The sequence below is a fragment of the Lactuca sativa genome, chromosome 1 (assembly GCF_002870075.4).
Source record: "Lactuca sativa cultivar Salinas chromosome 1, Lsat_Salinas_v11, whole genome shotgun sequence".
In the NCBI taxonomy this organism is placed as follows: Eukaryota; Viridiplantae; Streptophyta; class Magnoliopsida; order Asterales; family Asteraceae; genus Lactuca; species Lactuca sativa.
The window spans coordinates 223,040,826-223,050,049 of NC_056623.2; the positions used below are offsets into that span (position 1 = coordinate 223,040,826).

General features: G+C 33.1%; 1 protein-coding gene across 2 annotated transcripts; it reads right to left on the minus strand.

Moving 5' to 3' along the window:
* Nucleotides 1-474: 474 nt before the first annotated feature.
* LOC111904843 (G-type lectin S-receptor-like serine/threonine-protein kinase B120) lies at nt 475-6,278 on the minus strand. 2 transcript variants are annotated; one of them, XM_023900550.3, is made up of 8 exons: nt 4,737-6,278; nt 4,549-4,659; nt 4,204-4,427; nt 3,558-3,768; nt 2,612-2,849; nt 1,823-1,970; nt 851-1,155; nt 475-726 (listed from the first exon to the last, which is right to left on the minus strand). In XM_023900550.3, exons 1-8 carry the CDS (start codon nt 6,013-6,015, stop codon nt 720-722), a joined length of 2,523 nt encoding a protein of 840 aa, XP_023756318.1. In that variant the 5' UTR covers nt 6,016-6,278; the 3' UTR covers nt 475-719. The 2 variants fall into 2 exon arrangements, with proteins under 2 accessions (XP_023756318.1, XP_023756319.1); XM_023900551.3 differs by having other exon boundaries at nt 830-1,155.
* Between the last annotated feature and the right edge of the window lie 2,946 nt (nt 6,279-9,224).

A 9,224-nucleotide genomic window follows, 5' to 3' on the forward strand; every position in this document is an offset into this window, starting at 1 on the left:
ATTTTAATAAAATTTATAAATTTTTTACATGTGATTTCTACGGGTTATAACCTAATATATATATATATATATATATATATATATATATATATATATATATATATATATATATATATATATATATATATATATATATATTCTTGTTTGTTAGTCTTTACTTTTGAATGGGCCGAATATGTTTCGAATTATCTGCTTATTGCTTATTGGGCCAGTTTACAACGGGGTATGTTGTAGTGTGCATACAAAAAATACAACCACAAATTTTGTAGCTTATTCAACAATAAAAATACTGTACTATGTTAGATAAAAAAAAAATTAGATCACAAAACTTGCAAGCCACATATTGCTTTTTAGTTTTTATCGGTGGAAAGCAACTAACTACTTTGATATGATATTTCATATAACCAATGTAAGTGTGCTATTGTGGACAAATAAATAGAGCACATCACAAATATCAATAATGAAGGAAACTACTTTATTATTTCCAACAATTTCAATCTATATTTATACTTGCTAAATCAAACGTAAGCCCAAATAGGCAAATATACATAACATCCAATATATATTTCCTACTCTTCTAATTTCCTGATTTACAAAACAATTATATCGTGTCATCTCAAAAACATTATCATAAATTTACACGTATCCAAATTATATACAACAAACAAACGATCCATGGCATGAGGTCTCATATTCAATTCCGCTACAGCCACCACCACTCATGGCCTTTAAGAAAAACACAAACCGACAAAAAAAAAACATCAGAAATCTAGTTTCTGACACATCGGTTCCTTAACAAACACAAACACAAAACCTTAACACATTTCACCTTTTCACTTGGGAACATTACCTTCCGGAAACTTCCGTAATGGTAACATCATTGGATGAAATATTGATTTCTCGGCCTTCCATTATCAAATCCATTTCTACCGAACTTAATGATGTGATATCGACTTCGGTTGGTTGTGGAAGGCTTGTGTTTTCACCTTCTAACATGAAGACCACCGATGACATGGTGGGCCTTTGCACGGCTGATGATTGCACGCATAACATTGCCACGTGGATGCATTGTAATGCTTCTGTTTTGTTACATGAGTCTAGAATTGTGGGATCGATTAGTTCATCGGCTTTTCCTTCTTTCCATAGCTTCCATGCCTGAAAAATGTCACAAATGTCTCCATAACTTTGCAATAAAATGTATAAAAAGGACATGACATGACATGATATGACAGAACAAGTTATATTGTGTTTAGTGTGCATGTGAGTCACACTGATGTCATGGGTAGGTGTCGTTTTATGCAAAAGACATAAATGTCCTCTTCGTTCTAATTAAAAATAGCCCTACAAAGGTTATTTTAACTTATGTAACAAACTTAGATAAAATATATTGAATGACCAAGGACAAAGACTCGAAGTGTCCTAAAACAACAATAGAAATGTACTTTCATTGATTTTTTTTATTATGGCATCTTATTTTTATTTCTTCCTATTGCAACATTAGGATTTATAAAATTAACCAAATTAAAAAGCTATAATTGGGTATATTTTTTTAAGTAAAAGTTTGAATGAGACCATGAATTCTTGTGAAACCGAAGGAACAATTTCTAGCCACGTGTTTTGGAGGCCCTAACCATATTTATAAAGCATAAATATCTAATAAGAAAAAAAATGTGAAATTAAAAAGCTATAATTGGGTATATTTTTCAATGTAGAATGTCTTAACAAGAAAGAAAATTTAGAAGTAGAATTTGCAATAGAAAGAAATGTAAATACGATTGTATAATAAATAAATAATTAAAGTGAGCATGTTGATGTGACTTACATGTCGAATTAGATTTGTGGAATCATTAGAACGGAAAGCGTTATTTCGGTGGCCACTAATGATTTCTAGAAGCAAAACACCGAAGCTATAAACATCAGATTTCACCGAAAACAAACCTTCCATTGCATACTCAGGAGACATATAACCACTGCAAAATTGTATAAAAAATATCCGATTAAAGCCAATAGTAACAACTTCTTTACCTCAAGACATTAAAAACTGTTAAAACAATTTTGTTAGATTTAGTAATTAGTTGATTTTAGTTTCTCCTTTAGTTTTCACTCTAACAAAACAATTATGGAAAAAGACCTTATTATTGCCCTTACTAACTAACTCTATTTAATTGGTCAACTATAATGACAAATTTAGTATTATTATTCTACTATGAAATCTTATTGGAAATCAAATAACATAAAGTATTAGATTTATGTGGTAATATTATAGTATAATAAGTATACAAGTTGTTTTCATTATCAAAATATCCAAAATAATTTTTTATGTAAAAGTTATAAATGTGGTTAGAGTGGAAAAAAAAATTGGTGTTAAAATTATAGAATTTTGGTTTTATGACAAGGAGCTCAATCCACATTAAAAACTCTTAAAATGTTATGATCCCACATCGTACTATAAGTTGGTGGCTTATAAGTCTAGGTGTCCCCTCCTCTTACAAGCTGGCTTTTGGGAGTGAGTTCTACACTTAGGCTTATGGCATGATACAGGCCTTGTATGGGATGGGTTCGTATCATAAAACTATTAAAAAGCAAAAAATAATAAATAATAAAAACTTACTAAGTTCCAACAACTCGATTCGTATTGGCTTCATTTTGGTTCCCCCCAAAGATTCTTGCCATTCCAAAATCAGAAATCTTGGGAGTCATTTCTTCATCAAGCAAAATATTACCGACTTTTAAATCACGATGAATTATTCGAAGCCTAGAATCCCGATGAAGATACAACAAGCCTCTTGCAATCCCTTCGATGATGTTGAATCGAATTTTCCAACTTAATTCCGCTTTTTTTATCGGGTCTTTCGTTACATAAAAACATTCCCAAAATACAAAGTTTTAGAATCTTTATTCAAAGCATTTATATAAAAGGGAAAATACAAGAAATAGCAATTTACTATCATTTATTTGATTATTAATTTATTATGCCATCATACTTTTATTTCGTGCTATTACATCATTGTACTGTCATTTTTTCACTTATTAAGGCATTGTACTTTTAGTGGAAATTGTTTCGTATTTTACTTATGTTGTTATAACTATCCATTTTCTATGTTGTGTCTAATGATATATGCAAACATTCCTAATTTAGAAAGATTCAGAATGTTTCATGGAAGCAATTATATAAAAGAAGAGCAAAAAGCTAGATATAGAAATGTAGTTTTATTTATTTGATTATTATATCAACCCACTATCCTTAGCTCTATTACAGCATTGTAATTTCAATTACTTTTTTAGTAACAAATTTGACTTAGTAAAATCTACTCGATTATAGCATATTGTTATTTCAATTTTTTTTCTTATTTGCACAAATACATTGAAAATTCAACCTAATTATAGCGTTGAAAATTGCTTTGATGAAGTTGCTATAATTGGGTAGATTTTCAAACCACAACGCTTTAATAATATAAAGAACTCAAAGTAGAATTCTATAATAAACAAATCAATGAAACTACATACATTCCTATTTCATGCATTTAACCTTACCTAAAATACCTAAAGAAACTTACCAAATAGAAACGTATCGAGGCTTTTATTAGGCATGTATTCATATAATAACATTCTTTCTTCCCCTTCAATGCAATACCCCAACAATCTAACAAGATTTCGATGTTGCAACTTTGCAATTAAAATCATCTCGTTCTTGAATTCCACCAATCCTTGCCCCGACGATCTTGAAAGCCGTTTTACCGCAATTTCTTGTCCTCCCGGCAAAATTCCCTAAAAAAACAAACATTCAAAGTCAATTTCTTGAAATCAATCATACTGTGTTTAGCATGCATTTGACTGAGACTGACATCAATTTGACAAAAATCGCAACTTTTTCTCCCACCAAAAAAGATGGGACAAGAACTCGTTCTCGACCTCTCGTATGTGTAAAAGACGTAAATGCCCTCCTTATCCTCGTCATCAAAAATAGCCCAACAAAGGTTGTCCATCCCATGTCTACACAAGACTATATAGAATTGGACTGGTGAAGCTTTCTAGGGCTATTCTTACGACGAGGATGAGGAGGGCATTTAAGTCTTTTACACAAACAAGCGATCAAGAGCGTGTTTCGGTTGGAACAAAAGATTGCAAATTTTATGTCGGATTTGCATCCGTCCAAGTCCAACGAAGGGCAAAATCGGTATTTGTTTTAAATGAGGAATAAACCTTGTGCACGGGGCCGAAACCACCTTGACCGAGTTTGTTCTTGTTTGCAAAGCCATCAGTAGCGGCTTCTAAGACACTAGAACTGTATAAAGGCAACGAGGGTCCTTCATAGGGTTTCCCTTCATCATCTTGTTGTCCTGAATTCTCAACGTGATTTTGTACACCATTTGTCATCTCGGAAACTGATGTTTGTTTCTTTGATTTTCCACATAGATTTCGACCCTCTATTAACAAGAAATTTAAAAGTTTATAGAAAAAGTAAATAACTTTTTTCAATCATTATTTACTTAGGTGGTTGATTGAATAATTTTTATACAAAATATATAATTATCGAGAATAATTCACCTTTAAGGTTTCGCCGGAATCTCCATAACAATAATAGAATAACGGCAAGAACAACCGCTCCAGTCACCGACAATGCAATGACTAGAGTTTTAGATGCTTTCTTCCGACTTTCTGAAAACCAAATAAAACTGTCAACTAAGAGACGACACTCGAATCATGACAGGGATTGTGAGAAATATAAAACATACCTAAATCAGCATCTGCAAGACGAATGAAAAGGGTTTCGCCACCTTCTGCAAATTGCTCAACATCAACTAAATTATCTCCCCAAATCAAACACCCGATCCCGGATACATATGCATATGCACTACACGAACAGTTTCTCAAGCATCCATCTTCACAATCACCGCTACTTCCAGCGTCCAACCTGTCGGCAAGATCCGGTAGTTTAACACCAGTTTGCTGGAAAAATCCATCACTCGTTGAACCATTTGAGTTGCAGTTGAGTAGAGTTCTTCGAACACACCCACCGGTGGAATTTTGATCGAATCCTTCCATACAACTACACGGAGATGGAGAGTTTAGGGATGATTGACAGAGTCCAAAATTTCCACATCTGTTGTAATATTGGCAATCGGAAGTAGGCAGAGATAAATTGGCATCCCATCTGGACCTTTGATTGTCCCATGTCAATTGTTGAACAACTCCATTCCATCGGATCATGAATCGCATTAGAACTGTAGTGTTTGGATTGTTGAAGATGAAATACATGAGACTACTGTTTACACGAACTAAATCGAAACCATAGAGGAATAAGGATCTCATCTGCGGAATTCCAATGAAAATCTGATTATTCCATGGACCGGATCTCCATAGCCGCCGGCGAGTTTGGGCTTCCCAAACCACCACTTGGGGCGAACCTCGGGGATCAATTCCCATGGAGTAATTCCCCTCTGAAGGATCATTAAGAGACCTCCATGAAACAAATTGACGAGTATCTTCCGCTGTGATATTCAAATAAACTCTCTGATTCGGCAAGTAAGTGTCAGTTGGATGATCACAACTCCGCCAAATAGCTTCTGTATCAACACCGACGTTTTGCACAGTTGAAAGCATTAGGTTTCCGTTATCCATAAGAATCGCTGTTAAATTACTCCCAGATGAAGGACTATTGCTTGACCAATAAACTCTATCATTTCCATCGGAAACAATCAAGCTTCCATTATTTCCGATGCTGAAAACACCAGAATCGCCGGTGATTGGATCGTTTCTGTTCGCTACCCATGCGACTGTTCGGTTCTGAAATCCGTAATACCAAATTCCGACGTATTTTAATCTTGAATTCACAGGGCTGAAGAATCCGAGCTCGAAAACCTGACTAGGGGAAACAACGGTTTGGCCATCTCTAAGCAGCTGACCTTGATCGATTCTACTGTTGTTTCCTTGTGGAAACACAGGGAGAAAGTGAAGAAGAACTATGAAAGAGATTAGGTGGAGATTTTTTATGGTTTTATGAGTAAAACCCATGTCCAAATTCGATGAAAGTTAACAGAAATTCATGGAAACATGGAATTCGTATGTGGGTTTTGGATGAATCGAAGCTGAATGGGGAAAAATGGAATATTTGAAAGATGGAAAGCGAAATCTAAGATAAGTTTTTCCAATTTGAAGTTCAATGGATTTGAATATTGGGGTCAGCTTAAACAATTGATTCCAACAGCATCAGCCCACTTCCCACCAACTGCCACCAATTTAGAATCTTGCCCGATAAACCCCTGTCCATGGAAAGTGGAAACTACCAAGTTGCCAATACCAACCAAAAGGGAAAATGGAATGTTCCCTCTAGTCATGGTCAATTGTGGTAACACTAATCAAATATCGAATAGTCAATAATAAGAATATAAACATAGTTTAGATTTTATAGAAGACATTAAATTTATATAAAAATTTGACTTTAACTTTATATTATTTTTTTTTATCTTAAATTGAATATTTTTTTTTTCAATTTCTAACGATTCCGACAAATTAACTTGTAAACCATATTGTTTGCACTCGTGTCACTTCTGATGACGTGACATGTTAATTCTGTCAGCATATCATGTCATTAAAATTAACATGTCAACGGAGAGTTTTGTTAGTTGGTTAAATAGTTATCAGGGTTGATTCTACAATTTGCAAAACTAAGCAAGGGCTTAGGGCTTCCACTTCTGAAGGGTCCCCAATTTTAAAGTTTATTATATTAGTTATATATGTATATATCCGTATTTCTTGGGTTACAAAGAAAAATTCAAGCTTGGCTTGGTGGTGAAAATGTTGGTTTATCAAACTAAGGGTTTTAGGTTCGAATCTATTTGCTTACATTTCATTCATTTTATTTTGGAAGTTACTTACACATATCACACATCGCTCGTGGATGAAACTCAGCCAACTTTCCTCTCTTATATAAACTCTACCATCCTCTTGCTTTATAATTTACCTTTGAGTCCCACATTGTTGTGAGATCAAAACTTCAGCAAACTTCATGTTTATATAAGTGATTAGCTGAGATGCATTAAGATAGTTTGGAATTTGGTTTAAGTTATAAAACCAAAGGGTCCTAATTTTTTTGTTTGCTTAGAGTCTAGAAATTAGTTGAGCTGCCCCTGACAGTTATAAATGTAAGAAATTTTGAAAAAACAATGATAAAAAAATAACATGGTATTAGAATCGAAATTTCGTATAAACTTAATGAATTTTTTTTAACGTCAAATCTAACATACTCTTACTAAAATACTCCTAATACCACTTATGTCCCGAACGAAATTTGAACCTTCGACCTCACTGAATTTTTATTGATTAATAAAACATTGAAAAGTTGAAATCTACCGATAAATGAGCAACCATTCAACATATTCTTTTGAAAGTTACATATTAATTAAGAAATTGTTAAATTTAACCTATAATTATGAAGGGGGTGTTTTGGTTAGTGCACCTTTTGGCATTATTTGAAATTTGTAAAAGTAATAAGAACTAGGGAAGAATCTCGTTATGCGGGGTTGGGTATCCCAATGAAATGGACAAAATAGAAAGATTTTATTGAGTTACATTGAACTGATTACATTAAATTGGTTTTGTAGACCCAATCCCTTACAAAAGGTTCTTTAGTTGACCTTCAACATTTGACTATTACAATCTTGTTACACATTCTTCGTTAAAGTATGTATTTACTCTTATTCAAATGTTACATTCCATCCAAATAAAAAGCATTCTTTATTTGTACAGATAGAAACTTTATTTATTCATATGTTTTTCCATATTCTAAAAGTTGATTTAGAGCAAATGTGCAATAATCTAAAAACTCAAAACTTTTAGCATGACTACTATATATAAAAGACAAAATGAAAATAAAAGTGTATTTTTGTTTAATATCTGATGTTAATTGGAAACTAATTAGTATCTTTAGTGATAAAATTTGTCCCGTTGAGCATAGTAATAAGGAATCTGCAAAATTTCAAGAAATATATCATGTTATTTATAATTCCAAAAACCAATCATCAACTATAAAGTAATAATTTTTTATCCTAAAGAAAAAAATCATGGGAAATTTTAATTATAATATTACCCTTCTCGCTAGCTTTACAGGCGTATCAACAGATTGAGGATGAGTATCTGTATAAAACACAAAATTAAACATAATTTAGATTCACACGTTAGCAAACTATAACATCCCGATTTCCATGAATGAGATTTTAGGGATTTTTTTAAAGCAATTAAGAAAGTCTACTCGACGAGTTGGAGGCCCCAACTCGTCGTGTAGAAACTAAGAAGGATCGCATATTCCGGAGAACCTACTCGACGAGTTGGAGCTGCTTATGAAAATCCTAATTGTTAAGGTTTACACCCTATTTAAAGGACCTTAATGTTGGATTAGATGTCTAAGCCCATAAATATTACAGATATGTACTTGACCCGAGAGTAGCATGGTCCATTTGGGTTGCATGGCATCGGAACAATTTGGATAGACTTTTGTGAGAAAAGGATATTTATGATTTATTAATATATTATAAGCTCTAATATATTAATATGAAATCATGTTATTTAATTAGTATTGATCAAGAGTTAGTTTGGAATTAATTTTGTGATCAAAAGAGACTAATTAAATAAATGGGGATTGATTTGGTAAATCATTCATTCTTATAAAGTGGGCTTATGATCCATAGTTCTTCATGTTGGGCTAAACCCATTTGGTGACCCATAGATACTCCATGGAGGTTAAAACCCATGGATCATGAGGAATATGGAAAGTCATGAGTTATATGGTGTAACCCTAATGTGCACACTATATAAGAAGCCTCATAGCTCATGAAATGGCACCTTTAAAGTGATAAGAAGTGAGGGCTAGCCGATTTGTAAAGCAAGTGTTCTTCTCTCAAGTTATTCTAATTGTTGGTGGTGTTGTGTGATTCCATTTGAGGTGAAACACTTGTGGCACTAAGTTCTTAAAGGTCCAAGGTTTCAAACTACAAGAAAAGGTATGTTATCTAAATTATCCAAGTATATATGTTTTGTATGCTAGTTAGGGTAATACCTTGGAAAGTTCAAGTTTGCATGTATAATAGAGAAAACATAGATCCAATGTATTTAGGGTTACATGTACACTTAGGAGTGTTAGAATGCTCAAAACCCAACAGTGATATTAGAGCCTAGGATTGTTTCCAATTATACAAATTCATCCAACTCGCCGAGTTGGTGCTCCA

Excerpts from the sequence above, each read along its gene's own strand:
- LOC111904843 (XM_023900550.3), bottom strand. The coding sequence starts at position 6,015 with ATGGGTTTTACTCATAAAACCATAAAAAATCTCCACCTAATCTCTTTC. Across the intron at positions 2,850-3,557 it reads CCTCGATACGTTTCTATTTG|ACCCGATAAAAAAAGCGGAA; the intron begins GTAAGTTTCTTT and ends ATGTAACGAAAG. Across the intron at positions 1,971-2,611 it reads AATCGAGTTGTTGGAACTTA|TGGTTATATGTCTCCTGAGT; the intron begins GTAAGTTTTTAT and ends ACAATTTTGCAG.